The 23,120-nt window shown below is 47.3% G+C and overlaps 1 protein-coding gene across 1 annotated transcript; it reads left to right on the forward strand.

The window, feature by feature from the left end:
* The first annotated feature begins 224 nt into the window (after positions 1 to 224).
* Positions 225 to 19,004, forward strand: LOC119386930 (zinc finger protein 595). The gene is made up of 5 exons (XM_037654219.2): positions 225 to 2,049; positions 4,027 to 4,229; positions 10,026 to 10,173; positions 15,683 to 15,895; positions 18,364 to 19,004. Exons 1-5 carry the CDS (start codon positions 301 to 303, stop codon positions 18,709 to 18,711), a joined length of 2,661 nt encoding a protein of 886 aa, XP_037510147.1. The 5' UTR covers positions 225 to 300; the 3' UTR covers positions 18,712 to 19,004.
* The last annotated feature ends 4,116 nt before the right edge of the window (positions 19,005 to 23,120 follow it).

The following is a 23,120-nucleotide window of genomic DNA, read 5'->3' on the forward strand; positions in this document are numbered from 1 at the left end:
AGTCCGGCTAGCTTTGCTTTTCCCATTTGTTGCTATGCTTCACTCGTGAGGTGAAACTAGGGTGGCGCCGCACCACGGCTGCTGGTCGCAATACGACGTAGACGGCGGAAAGCCCAATTATTCGACTAAAGCTCTAAGTTCTACGGCCACATGTGGATGGCGCCACATGCAATTTTTTTTTCTCTTGTCCACGACATGTTTGTGACGTTGTGATTCGCTCGGTTTTGGTGCAGCGGCGTAAAAAAAGGCGGCGAAGTGCGTTGCGTGTTCGCTGTGCCGTGGTGCTGCGCGTCGCAAAATATGACGATTCAAGTTAACGTAAACTTGGACATGCACCCAACGTGCGTGGACCTCGTTTTTCCGGATGGTGTGCCAAAGGGGGGAAGTGTCCAGCTAAATTTGCTTCGCGCTTCGTCCAGATTCGCTTACGTGAATGAGCGCGAGTGCGTTCCCGTCGTCAGGCGGAGGGCGAGCGTGCTCGACCAGCGCTATCTCGAAGGGAACATCACAGTGCACGCTTTTCACGAAGATGACGGTCATCCGCTGTGCTTCCTGAAAGCGGCAGCCGCACGCGAAGCGGGAATTCTGTGCGGCGAAGGAAATGCGGCAGCCGTCACGGACAATGATGATGTCAAGCCGGCTTTGTCGCCGCCTCCAGTGGTTCGTGAACCGGCCGAAGATGCGGAAGCAATCATATCGGACGTTGTTGAAGCCAGCAGTAGTGACAGTGCCGTTGCCAAAGAAGACATCGCGGTGCGGGCTAAGCCCGAAGTGGTCGCGTCCCGATCGCTTTTACCGCCTCCGGTCACGTACGTCTGCACAGTTTGCCATTTCCAGTCGAGGCGCAAGGAAGAAGCTCTGGAACACGTAAAAAGTCACGAAAGCGTTCCTGAGCCCGCTCGCGCTTCCGATGTCAGGCACCCGTCCACTGTTAAGGGCGCAGCCGCGCGCGACAAGATCGCCATACCCAGAGGGCCTCGGCCGAGGAAGAAAGCGCCAGTGTTTAAGTGCACCGAATGCAGCAAACAGTTCCCGGCCGACGGTTTGCTGCGTATTCACGTGCGCATATACCACGGGGGCCCGCTCCAGTGCAAGCACTGTTCGTCCAAGTTTCGCAGCGAGCAAGATCTGGACAAGCACATGCAAAGCGACCACCTGGATCGGGCTCCGTACCGTTGCTCGTACTGCGCGAGTGCGTTCTTCACCGCCGACATGCTGGCGTTGCACGAGCTCAAATGTCCCGTTGCTAGGCAAAAGAAACAGACGGTCGCCTGCCAGCTGTGCGAGTTCACGACGTCTGAGGCGAGCAGTCTGTGCCAGCACATCCAGGAGTCGCACACCGAAAAGGTGATCTACACCTGCGAACCTTGCGGTCACCTGTCACTCGACTTCGGTGTGCACCAAGAGCACCTCAAGAGCCACGGTCCTGACGGTAAGGCTGCTGCACCATCTAGTCCTTCCCCAGCTTCTCGTGCTGGGGAGCCCGTGCAGTGTCCACTGTGCAAGAAGGAGTTCAAGAACTGTCGCACTCTCAAGGAGCACATAAAGCGCCATCCGAGGTCCGTGAGGCACGTTTGCGAACTCTGTGGTGAGGGAATCACAACGAACGTGGCACTCATCAAGCACCTCAACCGGCACAACAAGGAGACGGCACGCAAGTACCGCTGCCTCTTCTGCAGCAAGTGCTTCCAGACCACCTTCAGCGTGAGCCGCCACATGAAGAACATCCACCTATTCGACCACGAGCACGGTTGCGAGCTCTGCCCGCACAAATTTGCCACGGTCAAGGAGAAAGCGGACCACATGGCCAAGGCCCATGTAGCGGCCACGCCGAAGGGCAAGCGTGTCCACAAGTGCGCAGACTGCAATTTTGAGTCTGAGAGCTTGGGCCGATTCGAAAGGCATAGGGCTTCCCACACTGGCGTTTACCCCTACGAGTGCACTGAGTGCCCGAGGCGTTTCGCAGCCAAGGAGGAACTCAGCCGACATGTGCACATCATCCACCCAAAGGGCCAGCAAAACTGTCCAAGCTGTCCGAGGCTGTTCCAGGCAGGATGCTTTTGCGTGCTAGAATTGGCAGTGTTACACTCTGGGCACATTTTGCTATTGCATATACAGCTTTTTATTTTTTTGTCTTGCTGAAGCCACACATTTTCCAAAAGTAACGCCTTAGCCGTGGGGGTGGGGCACACCCGACAGCTGTTAGCTTATAGTATCGTGTCATGGGGGTGTTACTAGCGAAAAAGAAATAGTGTTACTAGAAATATACTAGCAAAAAGTAATAGCATTACTGTTAGAGTTACTTGGAGCAGGAAAGTAATCTGGCTATAATTACATCTACAAGTGTTTCACCAATGCAACTTGTAACATCAAGTAACATGATTTGTCATTACTGCAAGAACAGTAATTACAGTACCCATACACAAACCATTTATTTTGGTCCTATTTGAACTCGTGGCAAAGAAAAGATGGTCTCCTGTGATAAGTACACATATCAGCGTTATCCATCCCCCTTCTTTTTTTTTCTCACCATGACAAAACTTCATTTGTTAGATGCAGCCAAATGCATTTTAGTATTCTGTAACACCAAGCCAACTGTGATTGCCACGCTCATTTGTAAGCATGAAACCATAGTTTCCAATTCCCATTTACCCTTCAGAAGGGTGATTGTCTAGGTCGCTTGACTCTCGATTCCCATGGCTTTCAAAAATTTATATTAGCTGAGCCCAGCACATTCAGCACACTAGAAAGCGTAGGCATTGTTAAGAAGGTAAATGCTAGTCTCTCGAGACATCACTTCAAAAAGCACACTATTTGTAAATTTTCTTTTTTTTTGTTACTCGATTTTTTTCTTGCTGCGTTGGGAGGCTGAGATTGGTTCCTCGTCAATTTGTCTTGTGATGCCTCCCTGTCCCATTAATTAATCCTACACAGTTGCAATGCATTTCTGAAATGAGACAAAAATGTGTGTACCATTATTAGCTGCAGCACTTCCGATTTCTTGGCTTTCCAGAAAATTGCTTTCCAATCTGGCATTGGACACAACTATTCTTTTTCTTTTCGTCAAAACAAATAGAAACCGAAAATGGGCAAAATTTCATGGTAACATGAAGCACACCGAGCTTTTTCATTGCAAGAACACTTCATATCAAAATTAGTAAATTGCCGATAGAAGCACCCGCACAAGAAATTAGTTTGAAATAAAAAAATGAGCCATCCTGGACCTGTTTGAATTGAAGTGGGCCAGATCCACTTTCAACCAATGGACAAGCTCCGTGAACACCTCGTGACCAAAAAAAAACCAACATGAATGCCTCCTGTTCATTTCGTGTTTGACCAGTTACCTTGCTGTTGTGCTTTTTTTCCAGGTCAGTGCATTTAAAATGACAATGGCGGAAATAAGAAGGTTGAGGTCTGTTCCGCAAAGCAGAACTTATCCAAATTTGTCTCGCATGAACCCAGGAAAGATGGTATCACTTCCCAAGTGCACGCCCTAAAAAAGAAATATCTGTAATGTGCTCTTGTGAATGAAAAATGAACAAAGCTTGTCGGAGAAAAATAAATGAAAGCGTCACTTTTGATTTTGATGTTTTGTACGCTGTCCTTTGCCCAGAAAATCGGTCCCGGGACATGGACAACGGTTATGTAGTAGAAAGGCGTAAAAATAATGAAAACCAAGAGTGACTTTGAAAATTTCACGATACCCTTGTTCTCTGTCATGGGAGTCCGGAGGAAGGGGGGCTGTCCACCCCTGAAATTTTGCATAATTTTCTAAGCAGTAGCACTACGCTACTCAGCTTGGTTAGTGCACACAGGTCCAACATATCCGTGTGAAACAGCCTTCAGGATTGCCATCCAACTTTCCATGTTGCACTTTTTAGCGCGAGGTCGAATTTATCGACAACTCAGAGCACATAAACACACATTGCAATTCGCTGTGATTGTCTACAACAAAAAAAAAAAAATTGAAATTGGCTTTGGTATTGAAAGCTTACATTGATCGTAGGTTCTTTTTTCTTTCGGCAGGACCAGCTGGAGTTTGACACCCACCTGGCGCTGCATCACAGTGGCCAGTCACACCCATGCGAACAGTGCGGCCATCACTTTGAGAGTGCGGAAGCACTGCTCGAGCACCGTGACAAGCGACACGACCTGAACCTTCCTTATGAGTGCCGCCTCTGCCACCAGCGGTTCTGCAACATTGGCCAGCGGGTGACGCACGTCCGCAAGTGAGCAGTCCGCAACGTTTACACATTCGCGAGCTCAACTTGCTAGCATTACGGTCGAAGCTGTTCACGAAAGTTGCATACGATGTGAAAAACACTTTTGTCGTGGTGACGCCTAAAGGGGCCCTGCAACACTTTTCCAGCGTGGTCGGAAAGCGCTGCCGATCGGTAGTCGAGGCTCCTGGGAACATGTAAGCCAAACATTATAGTGCAGCACGCAGCCTGGAATTCGCACTTAATTCTCAAAGCCAGCTAGAATGGTAAACGAAGAATAAAAACAGCGCTAAACACGGGACGAGAAGAGGACACATACATGGCGCTAGAAATCGCTCGCTTTTTGCTCGATAAATGATGCCATAGACCCAAACGACCGTGCCATGAACACAAAACCCACGCCCGTTGGCTGATTTGAGCCTTGTGAGCTGCATGGTTATCGTGGCTGCCACAAAATGCCACCACAAGCCCGCACGTGCCTTCGCGGTCACACTGAAAGTAAGCCGCGTGCTTGAAGCAAAACAAATGAAAAAGTGCTCAAGGTCACGAAGCGCGCTGACAGAGGGACGCACCTTCTTGCCCCCTTGTCTTTCCTTTCCCCTGCATAGCTTTCAGTGTGCTCGCCGGTACGAAAGGAGAGAGAAAGTGCTTAAAGCGTGTGATAAATTCCTGTAACTCTGCTCGTACTCAACTGGTTCAAAAAATTTTTGTGGCGGTATAATTCATGAGGTAATAAACTCTTTTAATGAAGCCATTCGATGGTTACTTGGAAAAGTGTTGCAGGGGCCCTTTAAACAGCAGAAAATGAAGACTTGGACAAAGAAAGAGGCAACAGGATCCAGCAGTTATGCTCCATCCTCCTCTTTAGTTGTCGACGTCTTTATTCTGCACTGTTTATAAGCAACTGTGCATCTTTGCCAACCCACCTAACTTGCCACACTTGTCGGGTTTGTCGCAGTATCTGATTATCATAAGTTTACTCGCTGATATCGGTGAAAAAAAAAATGAATTGTTAATAAGATTGTGCGTATCATCGTAAACTAGGCCCATATTTACAACAGCATTCTTACACTTGAACCATCTGTAAGAGTATGTGCCAGCCACTCGCAGTGCAGGGCATATCAGCTGATGCAGACGGCCAGAAGCAAATGGCACTAACAGATGAGAAGCTCTGGCACTATTGACAATCTATCAGTCTCGATGGCCTGTTGGTGGCTTTGCCGTGCCAACACATGGCGTGTGAGCATTGCCAAATTACAGGTGTTCTTTGCATCATCGCTAATACGAAACTGTGCTGTGCAGTTGGCGTTATTACACGGGATGGCTTGTTAGGTTGCCAGCCGCTACTTAGTTGAGCCAAGCTGTGGATCAACATGTGCACATGCATCAGGAACCTACCATTTGACGTTGCCCTTGTATTGTTCCATGTCTCTTCAAGCAAAACGCGCTTATTGAACTGCAAGGGAACAATTATTTGCTTCACTTTAATCGATATTGTCTCTTGTCCTGCATTTTTGGATCTTGTATGGTAATAGGATTGAAATATTGAAGTTGGGCTTAGCCGTTGAGACTTCGGACATGCTTCATTGTGTTCATTAATTCACTATACTCAGGGTCTCAAACACGTGGCCCGCAGACCTTTTGCTAGCAGTCCGGCTAGCGGTCTGGCCTGCTTATGACGGTCCTCGTCCTATATTATTTTTTCTTAATAAGTATGCTCATGATCCTTCATTGCGCAATAAACAATGTGCCTGAATCAGAAATGAACTTGGTGGGCAAGGCCAGCGGACGGGGTTTTCTTTGTATTGGCCCAAGGCCACCTCCTCCTCCGAAATACGGTATTTCCCCTCCCTCCAGCTTGAGGAGAAAGAGAAGAGAGAAGGTGGCGAGACGAGAAAAACGCCCAATATCGATATGTTTCTTGAATCCTGAGGCCCAATCGCTTTCAGAAATGACCCATATATGAGATACAGGAAAGGCCTTCTTTCAATCATTAGCTGACGTTTTGTTCAAACTACCTCGCAAGTAATAATCTGGGGCTGGCGCAAAAGCAGGGCAAGCCGAAATTTTTGGCAGCCATCTTGTGATGCAAGGTTGTGTTGGAGGTTGCTCTGTCTCAAAGCTTAGGAGTCATGTTAAAGGAAGAGGCGATGTCTCGCCTCTGCTTTTGATGTTCATCACCAGCATTGCAGCGAGCGTTGGTGCTCATCGAGTGAGATTCATTCATGTTTGCCTGTGCTCACGTGATATCCAAGCTCAGATTGATTATTAAGCTGATGTTTAGTGTAGTAAGCAGGGCTGTTAAAACTTATGAAACTTGCTTTGTGCGGTTGTCTAATATGCTGGTATCACTATCACTGTTTTGCATTCTATGTCAATCAATCAATCTTTTTTAGTAAAATAATAAAAGAATACAATACTCATAAATATGCAGAGGAATACTATAAATTGTTCACTTTTTTCATTTTTCACCTTAGTGATCTGCCAACTGGGTTACCATACTTTCAGGCAACTATGTACTATCACTAGAGGTAACTGCTATTATAGCTGGCTCCAGGGATGAGTGCTAGTCTGAGAGTTGCCATAGTGTCATTAGGGCAGTAAAACAAGATAACTTGGCTTTCACAGGACAGGGAGAATGTCAAATTATGAGGGATATCAACATCACGAGAACAATAAACAAGCGCTCGCTACTTTAAGATGATTCTTATTTACAGAGCGAATCCACAAATCCGGTTTTTGTTTTGCACAAAATCAGTGCAAGACCGTCATTAATTTGTGACTGATTATGCTACTCTCAGTGGCAAAGTACCGACAGCTGTCATTGTTAGTGTGGCCATATACCAAGACCAAGTTGTCTTTATTTAAGGGGTGGTTTTCACTGCCACACTCGTGGCAATTACTTTTTTGCCAGTTGGCAATGGATTGTCTGTGCATCATGATGTAGTCAACTGGTTGAATGCCAGCGTGTGTTGGTCAGCGTAGAATCTCTCTTGATTCTTGTCAGTTTCTGCCACACTATTGCCACTGCGTGCATTGCACTTAGTCAGAACTGTGTGTACGTTCTCAAGGCTATAGAGCAGGGGATTGGCTGATGAACCCTCCTACGCTGTATAGTAATAACTTCCATGGTTAAAAAAACAGCGCGAAGAAGACGCGCACAAGAAAGAACACAGGACTAGCGCTGACTGCCAACTGATGGTTTATTGTTAAAATGCGCAACATATACACAGATACAGAAAAAATGGGGAAGGGAAACATAAGAGAGCTTCTAGCGGCGCATGCGTCCAGCGGCACATTGTCGTTTAGTCATAGGAGATTAGTTACGGAGATAGCAACACTCCTTGTCTGTTAGATTAATAGACGGCTCGCTTACACATCCTTCATCTTTACATTTCATTGCGAAAGCCTCGTAGACTTCACGTGCTGTCTGGTCCTTGTATGTGCGCAGCACACGGGTCTCCTTAAAACGAGGTTGGCAGCCACACTTAGCACAGTGAATGGCCAAATTGCTGCCGCTTCTTGCCTTGAGGTTGTTGGCGTGTTCGCGCAGACGGTCGTTCAGGCAACGGCCCGTCTGCCCGATATAGGCACCTCCACACGAGGTCGGGATCTCGTACACTACTTCACACCTGCAAGGGACATAGTTAGTTGCGTGCTTTTTTACACAACCCTTGCTGACTTGCTTGTTCTCATTCACCTTCTTGCAAAGGGAGCTCAGTTTGTTGGGGGCCGGCAATACTACATGGACCCCCGCTCGCCCAGCGGCCTTCTTGATGCGGTGGGACACACTGTGTACATACGGGATAACCACAGTCTTAGACTTCTGAAGGCTCGGCCGGATGCGTTCCCTCGTTGACCTCACTTCTCGCAAAAGAGCTGCAGTCAACGAAATCAGCAGGCTCTCCGGGTAGCCACTCTCCTTTAGCCTCTGAACTTGAGACCCATAGCTGCTTGCGATCGAGTGGTGGCAGGAGCGAACGAGGGCATTTCTCAGGGCTCCACAAGCGATGGCCTGTTTCACAATCTTTGAGTGATTCAATGTAAATGGCAGGAGGAGCTTCTTTGATCGTGGTGCGTAAGACCAGCAGGTGTGGTTTAGGGCCGTTGCCTGAACGACCGTCTGCGCGAACACGCCAACAACCTCAAGGCAACAAGCGGCAGCAATTTGGCCATTCACTGTGCTAAGTGTGGCTGCCAACCTCGTTTTAAGGAGACCCGTGTGCTGCGCACATACAAGGACCAGACAGCACGTGAAGTCTACGAGGCTTTCGCAATGAAATGTAAAGATGAAGGATGTGTAAGTGAGCCGTCTATTAATCTAACAGACAAGGAGTGTTGCTATCTCCGTAACTAATCTCCTATGACTAAACGACAATGTGCCGCTGGACGCATGCGCCGCTAGAAGCTCTCTTATGTTTCCCTTCCCCGTTTTTTCTGTATCTGTGTATATGTTGCGCGTTTTAACAATAAACCATCAGTTGGCAGTCAGCGCTAGTCCTGTGTTCTTTCTTGTCCGCGTCTTCTTCGCGCTGTTTTTTTAACCATGGATTCTTACCGACTGGCTCGCATTCACTCGCTTTTAAGTAATAACTTGCAGTATTTCAGGAATCGACAGCTTGTCACCAGTGCGAGGTGAAATGACAGCTTTGGCTGTCCTCTTCGTCTCATGTAGACAGTTGTCTAGCGCCCTGTGTTGCCGAACGTGAAGCCTGTTTTGCAGCGTTCGCCAGCCACGGTGGTCTGGTGGTTATGGTGTTCAACTGCTGACCCGAAGATTGCACAATCAAATCCCAGCCACGGCAGCCGCATTTTTGATGGAGGTGAAAATGCTTGAGGCCCGTAAACTTAGATTTAGGTGAACGTTCAAGAACCCCAGGGGGTCGAAATTTTTGGAGCCCTCCACTACGGCGTCCCTCATAATCATATTGTGGTTTTGGGATGTTAAACCCTAGCAATTATTATTATTATGTTTTGCAGCGTTGCTTTTACTTAGATACAACCTGATGATTCAAATGCCTTTGCAACATCACCTTATATCCCACAGGCGTCCGAAATTTCGGGCACTGAAAACCCCCACCACCTCATTTATCTGACCCAAGATTGCTAGTCTGAAACTGTTACAGTAATTGAAGTCCTCATTGCTGTGACGTTGATTATCTTGGACCCTCAAGCCATCATCCTTGCACGCCCGTTCTCTTGCAGCCATAGGGGTTCCCAAAAGGCAACTTTGCCGTAACTCAGAGGTGTTCATCAATCAAGCATAAACAATGAATTGCGGTGAAGTACACCAACAGTGGAAAGGGGTTGCTGTCTACTGTCACATTTCCGTGACATAGATCTTTAATAAGTGTTCTGCAGGCTTTCAGAGGTATTTTTTCTGTGGCTGCGGCAATTTGAGCGCCTGAAGGCTGTAAGAAGGCATGCATTCGCTAATTGAGGCAATTTCAGTTTCCAGGGAATTCGCGAGACGGATGTTGACCGTTTGTTTTGTTTTTTTCTGCTATAGTAGCTCAAACTTGAAAAGGCTGTGAAACATAATCTGGTTTTATTTACATGACATTTATGGTATTACCTCACATTTCTAATGTGCGGGATGTGACATTGTGGTCATTGGTGACGAAGAAGCTGCCTCAATAACGCTGAGGTAGGGATGGCTGGCTTTAGTGTTTCATAGGCTGTAGGTGATTTTAATAGTAGCTCATAGAAGGCATCAGTGCATATAACAAACAGTGACTGACTTCACTTTAAAATCCTGTGCTAAGAATGTGTCCTAATTGCTCTTGATCTTGAATGTCTTTGCAGGTATCACCCGCGTGTACTGCTCAAGTCTCACGTATGCGACATATGCGGATCAGCTTTCCGCTACCAAAGTGGCCTGGCTGTGCACAAGCTCGACAAGCACACTGGACGCACAGAGGGCCGTCTCTTTGAGTGCGAATACTGCGGGAAGGTATGGCGCATTACTAGCTCCCTCATGCGTGGTGCGCTTGTGCACTGTTGGATGGCATAATTAACCATTAGTCACTTCCGTTTCGCTCACCAATATTTTGGCAAGCTGCGTACTCGCCTACACTCACATGCACTTGTACTCATCGGCGCTCGCTCATATTCCTGGCCATGTCCACTTATACTCTCCGGCAGTTACGCACATGCAAGTTCCCACTTACCAGCACTCATTTGTGCTACCGTTTTAGTTCTTTCTGTGTCAGGCCTATTCACTGTACCAGACTGACACTGCTGCTATTCACTGTACCAAGACCGACACTGCTGCTATTTTGATCAGCACCGGTGTCACCACTGGAGTTGGGCACGTGTGTACTGACCAGTCGGGTTTTGATTATCTGGTGCAGGCCAATTTCAGGATCAGAATTACAAAATCTTAAACCCATAGAAACATACGAATGCCAGACTTCAGGTCGTGACCAAATCAGCCTAAAATTCTACCTAAAAGTCTAATTAATGTTGTCGTTCGCCGCGGTAGGGTAGTGGTTACGGTGCTCGGCTGGTGACCCGAAGGTTGCAGGTTGATACCGGCCGTGGCGGTCACATTTCGACGGAGGCAAATGCTGGAGGCCCATGTAATGTGCGATGTCAGTGCACGTTAAAAAATACCAGATGGTCGAAATTTCCTGAGCCCTACACTACGGTGTGCCTCGTAATCATATCGTAATTTTGGCACGTATAACCCCAGATAATATTAATTAATGGAGTCAAATTAACGGAATTGTGCGGAGCACACAATTTCAGGCAGTTCTCGAAAGCTCCTTGAGGCTGTGCTCGGACAGCATCTTCACGTTTGTTTATTTCATCATGGACAGCAGCCGTGCACTAAAAGTACTTGTCGTGTTTGTCCTTGCTACAAGGACAGTGCCTGATTGGCACTGTCACTGGCACATGCAGGATTCTGGGCCGTGGTTCCTGTGTTCAGCTCCTGCTTCACTCACTAACTGGAACAGTAAATGCCAGCATGAATGACATTCATGCTGTCGTCCACTTGTTGGTCAACCATTGCAGTAGGCACAGCGCAATGCAGAATAAGCATTCAGGCAGCTACATGCGCTATGAATTTGGCAGTCTTGTACTTTTGAGCCTAGCGCTCTTATTGTTATGCAGCGGAGTCCTTGCTCAAGTGAGTGCTCACATTGTATATCGATAAAAGCCAATAGTTTACCATTTTGGCTCGCATTGTTACAGTGCCATTGATCAAGATCTGGTGGTTACATCATCATTGCTTGCACAACGTGGTGTGGTCTTTCTCCAGTCTACTGCTGTTTACAACACTGTCACAGGGTTCCGTAGTGTATGAACAAATTGTAAAAAAAAATTGAAATGAAGAACACGTGCCGAAATTAGAGGCAGACTCGTTAACGGGAACTTTAGCTAGGGCTCACATAAACCGAGTTTGCCTGGCATGTCCCCATTGCACACAGATGTTGCTGTGAATAACACTCATCTGTTGCTGTATGCATCCTCCACACTATTTACTATTCGCTTGTCTATAACAAAGCAATCGTGGCAATCCCATGCCCATTTTGCTCTTCTGTAGCCTGCAGTAGGCAAGACATGCGGACCTGCAGTAGTCATGCCAAGTGTTTATTTCATGCTGTTAAGTGCACTTTTTAACAAATGTGCCTGAATCAATTCCAAAGCTGTTATTGCCAATGGACAACAACATCTCTAGCGTAGTTTCGATACAAGTAGGTTTGCTCAACGCGCTGCGTTGATTCTGTTGTCAAAGTGCCTTCAAGCATGCTTGTTAAATCAGTGTCCGTGTTAGAAATTGCCACTGTATCATAAGACGATATCGTTACGGCCTCATTTAAAAATTGAGCAAGAGGCCAGTGTTTTTCTATCTTTTTTCCTCAGTTTAAAGAAAAAGCAACACCTGACACGTGCAGTAAGCCTTTATGAAATTATAAATATGTTGCCTTTGGAAAAAGCAGAATGTAAAGAAGATTAGTACAGTAAAAGCTCGTTAATTTGACCCCTGTTCATTTGGAAAACCAGATAATTCAAACGTGTTCCCCGGTCCTAGCAAGTAGATGTATTGTTTAATGGCATCAAACTCTTGTTAGTTCGGTCATATTTGGCCAGAATCCAGTTAATTCGGATGATCCTTGGAGCATGCCAAGCACAAAGCACCACAAATCTGCGACTCAAAGGAGTGAAAATTGCATTTGCAAACAACCGAAACAGTCACGGGCCTTCAGAAAGGCGGGGTCACCATCCAGAATCTTGCCACATTCACGTTGTAGGCAACCAAGGCTTGAGTGGTTGCGGCAAATTTGTTTCGTTATCGATTTTACTCGTATGCACACGAACCGCGTGGGCTTCATCTATGATCACTCTGATAGCGACAGGGGTCAGAGCTGCGACAAGCAGTCGTATCGTTTTCGCCGCGTGTCTTCAGAACTGCGTAGTCACCATCCATGATTGTGCATTAGCGAGCCGGGTTTTTTTCAGCTGTAGATGGGGTGCTCAGCAGTTTAGTTTTGACTCTGGAGATAGGCAGCACGTGCGCCTTCAGAACTGCGCGGACGCCATGATCGTTTCTTCAGCGACCATGGTTTCGTCCACAGTGGATGCGGCACTTAGTAGCTTCGTTTTGACTTTGGCCATTGCACGCGCTACATCACAAAGCTCAAACATGGTGGAAGCTGTTGAAGATGTAGAGCTTCAGCCGCAGTCCATATGCTGTAAAACTCGCTTGGTATACATTGTAATGGACGAACGATCAGTTGCCGGCCACTTTTTCGTTGAAAAAATTATTGTCATGTGCGTATGGTGGTGTTGGTGGTGGCGATATGTAATAAGGGATGGTTCAGAGCACGTTTCGGCCTAAGACGTGGGGTCTTGAGCCACGGTCGCAGTGTGAACGAAGTCGTGAAAGAAAATTCCAGCTTTTACACTGCTGTTATGCAGAATAAATACCGGATTTAAGTACCGTAATTACATGATTGCAAGTCGACCCATTTTATCTAAACTTGAAATCTGAAGTTGGGGGGGACCAACTTACAATCAAAACGGAAACTAGTTCTGCCAGTTACGGTAGTACAAACAAGAAATCAGGCACGCTGTGGCAAGGTTACAACATTGCGTTTACGTTCCAGCTTTACTTGTAACATATAACATATTTTCTCTCGCCCTCGGCAACGATTCGCGAAAAAATTTTCTAAAAATGATTGCCGCGTATTGCCGTGAAGCTAGCTTTTCTGCACAGCTTTAAAGCACTGCCGTGAAGCAACCTTTACACACCGGAATTCGAGTTTTTTGCCTTGATTTTACAAAACACGTTGCGGGGCCAGTTGATGAAACATTCTCACTTAAAATATCCCAGCGCTACTTTTTACGAGGACAGGGCAGAGAATTGCGTGACAGGAGGAGGACGCACTTAAAGGCCAGCAGGGCCTAGGCATCAAGGTTCATGACGAGGGGTTGCTTGACAATGACGAGTGAGCACGTGTAGTCAGTTCAGTGACATCGTAAATAAATTTCCCTTATAAAATGCGCTCACGCTTTTTTTTTTTCCGTGCGATCTTAGGAGGGCCGACCTACATTCGAGTCGACTTACAATCGTGTAAATACGGTATTCATCATGAAAATGAAAATGCATTGAAGCAATAGGCAGTTTATTGTTTTCATGATACTTTCGATAATTCGGCATTCAGTTAATTCGGACATTTTCTCCAGTCCCGTGAAATCCGAATTAACGAGCTTTTACTGTATCTTGCTATGGGCAAAATTATAATCAGACCCATGACCTCATCAGCCAGTGAGAAGCAGGAACAAAGCAAACTCCAAAATAATTTTCACAGAATTTGGCGAAGATCTTTCTTTCGGTATGCTGACACGCAATACCGCATGCTACACTCAAACCTCGTTAAAACAAAGTTGCACTGTCTATGACAAAACTGTTCTTCACTTACTTCGTTATAACCGATAATTCATTATATCCGTGTTCATTATATCGAGCTTTGAGTTTACTAGCAACTACAGTCGGATACAACTTTAGAAGGCAGGAGAGGCCCCACCCAGACGACTGAAGCGCGGCAGCCGTTCACCTCCGCAACTAAAGAAATAGTCCCGCTCATACACGCGCCGATGTTCTCCGAAGGCGGAGCCACCGGCCGTGCCGCTCATGACATCAGTCTCGAGTGCGTGCCCATTGGTGCAGGCTTGTGTTCATCCGCCTTTGAGGAGGAAATGCCGCTGCCTTCTAAAGTTGTATCCGACTATAGCTACCTACACTGCATGGAACCTTCATAATGCACCATGAAATAGGTATGTGTTTCATGGTGCGTTACACTTAAGGTTCCAGTATAGAATAGCGGTTATTCGTTTCAAGCTTGGAGTCAAACAGTAGCATAAGTGCAAATATTTTTCTAATAGTTTATGAATATTTCAAAAGGTCAACTGCAACAAAATAAACATGAAATTGTCACAGAAGTATGATAAATTTTGTGCCTGCGGGCTGAGCTTGTGTAGTTCACCAGGCTGTGTCACTCGGAGAGCCAGGCTTTGTTGGCCACACAGTGATTGTTCACACTCTATGAAAAGTTCTGCAGATGCGAAGAATATTTATACCTGATGATCCATTCAGGGTTTTAATGCTAAAGTCATGATACTAAGAAGTGAATGTCATTGTTTTATACTAAATTGTAAATCTGGCAGTTAAGGGGAGACGCGGGTCTTTTTTTTATTTCTTTTATTAGCTGGGTGAACTGAACAAAATTCAACAAACTTATCCCATTTTTTCTGCAGATTCCAAATCTGTAATTAGATTTTTGGTAGCTGCATTAGTACAAAAGATGTGCAATCTCTAAAAGCATATTTCTTACGGGAATTTTTGGCAACTTTGCTTTGTCAAACACAGAAACAAAATATGTGGCAAGGCTGCCAGAGAGCTGGTTTAGCCGGTGATGCTAGTCCGATTGTCTTCAACAAACTTTGAATGCAAAATAAATAGACGTAAATGTGAGTGAAATTTTTTTGCTGCGTACTATTTCTGGTAATCGAGAATTATAATTTGGTGAACAACATTATAAGAAAATAAATAGCATCACCGGCTAGACCAGCTTCCTGGCAATCTTGCCACATACTTTGTTTTTGTGTTTGACAAAGCAAAGTTGCCAAAAATCCCCGTAAGAAATATGCTTAAATATGTGTTAGAAATTGCATATCTTTTGTTCTAATGCAGCTATTAAAAAACTACTTAGAGATTTTGAATCTGCAGAAAAAGCTGAATAAGTGTATTAAATTTCATGCCATTCACTCAACTTTTAAAAAACCATTTTTTAAGACCCACGTCTCCCCTTAAGTATTCAAGAACCATTTGAAAAGTGTTCAAATCGATCTGCTTCGGAAAGAACATTCAATTTGCACTTGATTCTGCCTCAAGAGTCACATTTCTGCATCTTCAAGTTGATCGCATCATACCTTGCACCATGTGTAACTCGCAGGTGTTTGGACGGAGCAACGTACTGGCCATGCACCTGCGTCTGCACACTGGCGAGCGGCCATACCTGTGCCAGCACTGCGGCATGACCTTCCGAAACCCCACCAACCTGAAGTATCACACTGTCAACATGCACACCAAAAATTACGCAGTCTCCTGCCCCATCTGCTCCCGTGGGTTCGTTGTGCGACGAAAGCTTGCCAAGCACCTCATGCAGGTCTGTACCCCACTTGCGTGCGTGCGCCACCTTTGGGCTGCACTTCCACTTGGAACCTCGCTTTATTGTGCTTTGCGAAACCTTGGATCGGATGTGTTGAACAGCTTGCAGGCGAACATGGGACACTGGTGACCAAATGTGACTGTTCTGTTGGAACTTTAATGAAAACCAGCAGATAATGAAGCCAAGGAAGGTACAGGGGACATTAGTTGGACTGTTTTAACTCTATTGTAGTAGTTCTGATATAGATGTGAACAAAGTAAAGTGGACGAAAAGACAACTTGCCACCCTGCCAGTGGCAAGTTGTCTTTTCATCCACTTTACTTTCTTCACATTTGTACCGTAATTACTACAATACAGTTAAAAGAGTCCAACTAACGTCCCCTATACCTTCCTTGGCTTCATTATCTGCTGGTTTTCATTAAGGTTGTGTCAGACAAAAAAACAAGCCCTCAAAACTCCCTTCTTTCATTTGTTCTGTTGGAAGTTACAGTAAAACCTTTGTATAACGAAGTTGGCAAAATTGACAGTTTGCTTTGTTGTATTGCAGAAGTTTACCGTGTTATGGTTGCTGAAGGATCCCTTTTTGCTACGTAAAAGGTGCCGCAAGAAATAAAGCAGCAAAAAAAAACTAATTCCAATAACAAATAATTCAGCCCGGTTCGCGCCATGCAAACCGTCGCACAGTGAAGCTGTAGGTGCGTAAGTGTATGCAAGTGACTAGGGAGGACACCTGGGGCCGTAAATCCGTTGCTAGATTTGAAATATGCGCACTTGCACTTGATTGGGCAAAGCGAGATTACGTGACCTGCGGGCTCAGGCAATAACGTTTCAGCGAATGCATCACGTCACGCGATTTGCCGCCAGTGCAGCCGAAATTCTGCTATAAATGTGCTCTCCCGGTTATCTGCATGAGCCTCTTATGTGCCCAGGTGCCTTGCCTTCGTTTATTACAATTAATGTTAGTATGTAATTAATAAAAGTGGACATCGCTTTGCTGGTATTTCGCACCGAAAGTCATAATCACCATTTTGTTTTATTTATTTCTTTATTCACTTCTCCCTCCAATCACGTGACTTGCGTGACTACTACTACTACTACTACTACTACTATACTACAGTAGAACCCCGCTGTTACGTTCCTCACTGCTGCGTTTTCCCGGCTGTTACGTCGTTTTCCGCCGGTCCCGGCATAGCTCCCATAGGATACAATGTATTGGGAACCCCGCTGTTACGTCGTAACTGTCGGACCGTTCCCGTATGATACGTCGCGAAGTGCGCTCGGAGCCGACCGAGTGACTACCAAAGAGAGCCGCCATGGTGCATTTTCACGCAGCTTGGCCTCGTTTGACCGTAATATTAGCCGCATGAGAGGCGCAAGCAACAGAATCTTTCAATTGATGCAAACAAAAGCATGGCCTTCGAGATTCAAATTGCAAAGATGGCGTCTATGACGTCACTGCTCGCGAAAGCAAGGCCTTCGAGATTGGCATTTACTATTGACAAAAGCATAGCCTTTGAGATTTGTATTGCACAAATATGGCGTGTATGACGTAATGCGAAAGCAAGGCCTTCGAGATTGGCATTCACTTCTGCCATCGCGTTGGCGTAGACTCATCATCATCGTTATTTGTCGGAGAGCGGGAGGAGTTCGAGCTGGTTGGAGCTCGCACGGTCGTGCGTGCGGTTCGCGGTCGGACTCGCCGCGCCGGTCGTGATTGCGTGTGCTTAGTTCTTTCATGCCTACAGCTGTTGGTGTTAAAAAAATCACATACGTTGATTACATTTCTGTGGATGAGGCCGTCCTAAGCTCCGCGTTTCTATCCATCGACTATATCGCGGCTGAGCACGCCAATTTTCGTGCTGCTCGTAAGAATTGAAATAAAATTCTGTACCACTAAATATTTTGCCATTTTTCCTGTTTTTCGGCTCTTACGTTTCCCGTCTCTTACGTTTATTTCCTACGGTCCCTTCAAAAACGTATCAGCGGGGTTCTACTGTACTACCACAACGATGACGACGGCACAGGGTAAACTAAGAAATCTTTGCTGTAAAAAAAAACTGTCTGATTGAACCTGAGTGCTGTTTGTGATATTTACAGCATGATGCCGCATTGGCAAAATCATCAAGCAGTCATAAGACACACAGAAAGCCGAAAGAAATGCAGAACCAAGGTAGTGATAATCAGTGTGAGTGAAACATTACAATTGAGGGCATTGCATCTTATGTCTCTAGCCAAGAAACATCTGGTGCCCATGCACGTCACAATAAAGGGCAAGTTGGAGTCTAGTAAACGTGGCACGTTGCAAGAGATGGGCTGCGCATGCTCTTCCCCCACAGTTGTGAAGTGCCTATGCTCACTTTCGAAGTAACAGTGCCAGTTAGGGAGCTTGAACACTGAGAGTGACATCAGTTTTGAAACGTAGGTAACACACGATGCAACAGCCATTTTGCCTCAACATGTTGCAGGTGCACAAAGTGACGGGCATGGTGAACACATCTTCGCGAAAGGGCCGCGCCAAGCCCGTCTACATCGAACACACCACAGTGCCCGTGGTGTCAATGGAGACTGGCAACGACGTAATGCTGAATGTGATGCAGATTGTGGAAACTGCTGACGACGCGGTGACTCCCACAGAACTTGGCCATGCCGTTGCGGGACTCAGTGGTGCCGTCGCTGCGGCCGACGACGCGGCGACCACTGTCGCAGAGGAGACTGTGGTGGATGACGTGGTAGAGGAAGCTGTAGAAATGGTGGACATATCGGGCGTCGAGTTTGTCAGTGGTGCGACTGTCGAGTGCTACACTGTCAGTTGACAGGCTGCATGACCACCTCAACTTGGTCGTTGTATAGAAGTCTTTTGATGGGCTCGTGTAGTCTACGCGTTTCTTCAATCTGTCATCTTTTGTTAAAACCAATCTTAGCATGTTGGGTGCTCACATTTTGTATTAGAAAGGAGACCTTATGCGGCAGCATAACATGGCTGGCTATAAGCATTTGACGAGCTCTTGTAGTTGGCCTGTACCGTTCATCTGTCATCTGTTAAAAGCTAATCTTATGAGCATCTTACGTCATCTGTTAAAAGCTAATCTCATGAGCATCTTACACGCTCGCATTTCCTAATACAGTAGAACCTCACTGATACGTTCCCACTTAGTACGATTTCCCGGCTCCTATGCTCGAAATCGCGAAAATTAAGAATAACCCAATACAGCTGTGTGCAATACGTTCCGGTTAATACGTTCCCGGAAAATACGATTATTCGGCAGCAGTGTTCAGCACCGCGGAAAACTGCGGCTGTATGATACATTTTGTACTCAGAAACTCATTCAGGTGTGCAAAAATGCCCTCTCGTGTACTTGTGAAGCGCGAAGTGGCAGACAGCCGCCACGCATTGATGGCGGCCTCTTCGCAGTGCCTTTCCCCCCTCCGCGCTTTCTCTGCTTTCCTCAATTGTCCCCTCCGCATCTCTTCCGAATTGTGCGATCGTCCCCTCCGTGTCTTCTCCGAATTGCTCGATCGCCGCTCTGTCAACCACACACCGACCCGAAGGCAGGTGGTGACACTGGCCGTCAAAATCTTCAAACGGCCTTCAAAAAAAAAGGGATTTTCTGTAGCACTTGGCATGATTTTGCTGAGCATTTCAAATCCTTCATCCGTAGCACAGTATGTAGATGCACACTCGTTCCACACACTTTTGTTCAGACCCCATGACTACAACAACAGCCAGGGGAACTCACAATGCGGCCCAAGGAACGGAGGCTGTCACTCCTCCAGTCCGCCACGGTTCGATACAAGACCTACGGAAACTCACATGCCGCCGCTGCACAACACGCCGCGACATGTAACCATAGCAACGCCGCCATTGTGCCCAGTGAATATGGCCGATAATTTCCCCCACACTTTTCTCCCGGCGGCTGGGCCGTCAGAAGCTGCCAGAAAAAAAATTGTTCTGGAAGATATCTTGGAGGTTTCTGGTTATCAGACGCCAAAACGAGACGATGCGCGCTCACCGCCATCTTTGTGAGGACTCAAAAGATCGCAGTGCGGGCGCTTGGTGACTTCACCTTCGGTTGCCTTTACGCCGGTTAAGTTCTTCTCGTTTGTTCCACTCGCCTCGCTGGTTGCGCGACATTTGCTGCTGCCGCCAAGGAAGCCGAAGGCGAGAACTTTTCATCTGCTGGCACCTTGAGGAAACGACCGCTCCGACATCATCTGGATAGAGACGTTTATTCGTTTCTCTTCTCCCCCCCACTGTCGCTGCACCCCTGCTTTTATTCCCTGTCTCCCCATTCAAACACTCCTACAGTCCAATCGGAAAGCAGGAGTAACTCTCTCCTTGTCTCCCGGTCGGCTGCCGCTGAAAACACCAGGCCCGGATTCCTCCTCGCCACCTCCTCGCAGGAACCACCGCCTCTCGCCCACTCGTCGATTCGCCGCCACCGCTCAGCTCCCTTTCAACCCGGTTTCCGGAATGTTCGGCCTCATGCGTTGACGGGTCGTAGGAAAGCACCTCCGGGTACGTACTTGCCATGCTGGGCTGACGGGCCATCAATACAATTGGCCGTGCATCATTGCCGCCGCCTTTGGCTGTCACAGCGAAGGCGCAAGTGTACCTTCCGTCCCTGTAGCCCGGCTAGGCCACGGTCTCCTGTAAGGCACCATAATTGACCCCTTCGGGAGACGTGGGTCTTCGCGTCCTTTGTGACCAGCAGACAGTCGTCGTTCCACCATCCGGTACTACCGCTTCCGTGTTGGCGCAGGCACGCCGGCCGCGGGGCGGGTAACAATATGAAGGTATTCGGCGAACGTACGAAGTTCGACCCCAACACCTCCCCTCCAACTGTGTTGCACTGTATCTATGACATGCGACACACACACACAACCGCATATTCACACATGTTCACTGACTCGACACGTGAGGCACCACTGTCACTCGTACCCCATTGACTCTGTCGCGCGCACGCGCTGACAAAGCATGCACCCCCCCTTAACTCGCTGTCCCTTTTATGCATCATCGTTAGGAGTCACCAACCGCGACATTGCGTCGGCATTAGCGTTTAGACACCCAGGCCATACGATTGACGCACACACAGTGAGTCTACTTAACAGCCAAACAAGAATATAACGCTCCAGCCGAACAAGGAAAACAAGAATCGGTTTGAGGCTTTCGTCACAAAAGGGCCACGACTCAGTCGTCGATAGTTAAGCTTCCGCTTGACCCCATCTCGCTGCCCACAATAATGCACCGCTAAAGCTAGACGTGTTCCTGTGAGCAATCTCGCGCTGCACCAACATCAGGAACCGAATTTTCAAACAACATCCGTAATTGCACGTACTAGTGCCGCTGCGAGCTTCCATTCCGCGGATGTACAACTAACCTAGCTCTACTCTTGCGGTTGCAATCCTTACAAACAACCGAGCGATTCTCGCGATAACCTTTCCTCATTCGCTTACACACAGAACACACGCGAAAAGAACAAACAAACAAAACCAACCTTCGCGTGGCTCAGCCGAAACTCGCACAAAGCCTAGCCTTGCCTATCTTTCCCGCAAGCTACCAGCTTAACTCCTATGTTTCCGCTATCCGACACGTGGGACACCCTGACTTAACGTGCCCCTGCGTCTACGCATGACACGCAACGGAAACGCCACAAACTCTTTTCACAGTCAGCTGCCGTAGCCCTATTCAAGGCGCTCATCTCTTAAGCCCTCGACTCGCTCTAATGCGTGTCACTAACCTTCCGATAGTTAAGTGCACAACACATATCGGTTAACAAAAAACATACGACACTAACGAAAACAAAGTTTGATACTAGTTACCTTAAACTATCAACAGTCGCGGAAATAACAAGGAAAACTAATTCTTAACTAAAATCAACAAACAAAAAATTCCTTTTTCACAAATCCTGGGTCGACCTTCCATGAAAAGCTAAGAGTTGTCCTCAACAACTTTTCAGACGCACTCGCGGTGGTCGCGCCCAGAACGCTTTTCTAGTCAAGCGGGGTGTAAGACACACATGGAAGTTAACCATTCCTTCGTCGAACCCCACTACGTTCCTCGAAGCGGACCCGCCTTTGTCGCCTCCTCCTTCCTCGCGAAGGTCACCGACCTTGCGAACTCGCACCTGAGCCAACGCTCCGCGAAACAAACAACGGGGAGGTGTTTTGCCCTCCGACCCCTTCCGCGCACAATACGCTGCTCTTTTCTTTTTCTTTCGGCGGCTCGGACGCATGCGGTAGACACCTGTCAACGATGAGAATCGCACCCTTCTCGCAATTTCGCGCCGACGTCTGAAGCCGCTTTTCAAACGCGTCGCGGTCTTGGCCGCATTTCTGTTTTTCGGACGCTTTCTCCTTTTTGCCCGCTTCTTCGAGCAAAATTTGGAGCCTTCCGTCCACCTCCGATGCTCATCAGCATCGCCATGCTCGTCAGCTGTCACGTGCGTACTGTCTCGATGATTGCCTATCAATTCAACATTCGGCCGCTTCCGCGTAGAATGCGCTGCGCTTTTATCTTTCCGGCTGCTCGGACGCATGCGATAGATACCCGTCAGAGATGACAACGGCACTTTTCTCGCGATTTCGCTCCGACGTTTGAAGCCTTTTCTCAAACGCGTCGCGACCTTTGCCACTTTGTCCTTCGGACGCTTTCTCCCTTTGGCACGCTTCTTGGTGCCGACTTGGGAGCCTTTAGTCCGCCTCTGGCACACATCGACATCGTCACAAGCTTCGCCTGTCTCGCGCGCACAATGTTGATGACTACCTTGCAATTCATCCTCTATTTCAGTCGCTAGACTGGCGGACAGCTCAACGCTCTCTAGGACAATGCCGCTACTTACTCCTATACAAGGCAGCTCGCATACCAGTGAGCTGTTCGTAACTGCATTGACCTCTCCACTCAGATCCTCCTTTAGCCCTTGTGGCTTTTGGATTCTCAGAGTGGAATCTCTTTCCTTTTCAGCATTCAGAACGGCAGGACTTACATCTATGAGCTCTCCTGTGCACTCCTCTTCGCGAGATACCTGAAAAGCCTCTAAACTCCCGACTCCCTCCTTAGCTGGCGCGCCTTCCCTGACATCGTCTACAGGGCTGTGAGGTTCCTTTCTGGTGGAAACCATCAACACTGTATCCTCACACCCTGACTTGGCCGCGAGCTCTCTTTCCTCGGAACGGGTTAGGGCCTCAGCTATGCCTTCACCAGCACTAGCCTTATCTTTGGCCT

This window comes from Rhipicephalus sanguineus, chromosome 3 (assembly GCF_013339695.2).
Source record: "Rhipicephalus sanguineus isolate Rsan-2018 chromosome 3, BIME_Rsan_1.4, whole genome shotgun sequence".
Taxonomy (NCBI): Eukaryota; Metazoa; Arthropoda; class Arachnida; order Ixodida; family Ixodidae; genus Rhipicephalus; species Rhipicephalus sanguineus.

Bases quoted from the DNA above. Each gene is read 5' to 3' on its own strand.
- LOC119386930 (XM_037654219.2), top strand. From the start codon at position 301: ATGACGATTCAAGTTAACGTAAACTTGGACATGCACCCAACGTGCGTG. The intron at 10,174-15,682 runs GTATGGCGCATT...TGTAACTCGCAG, and splicing joins AGTGCGAATACTGCGGGAAG to GTGTTTGGACGGAGCAACGT. The intron at 15,896-18,363 runs GTCTGTACCCCA...AACATGTTGCAG, and splicing joins TTGCCAAGCACCTCATGCAG to GTGCACAAAGTGACGGGCAT.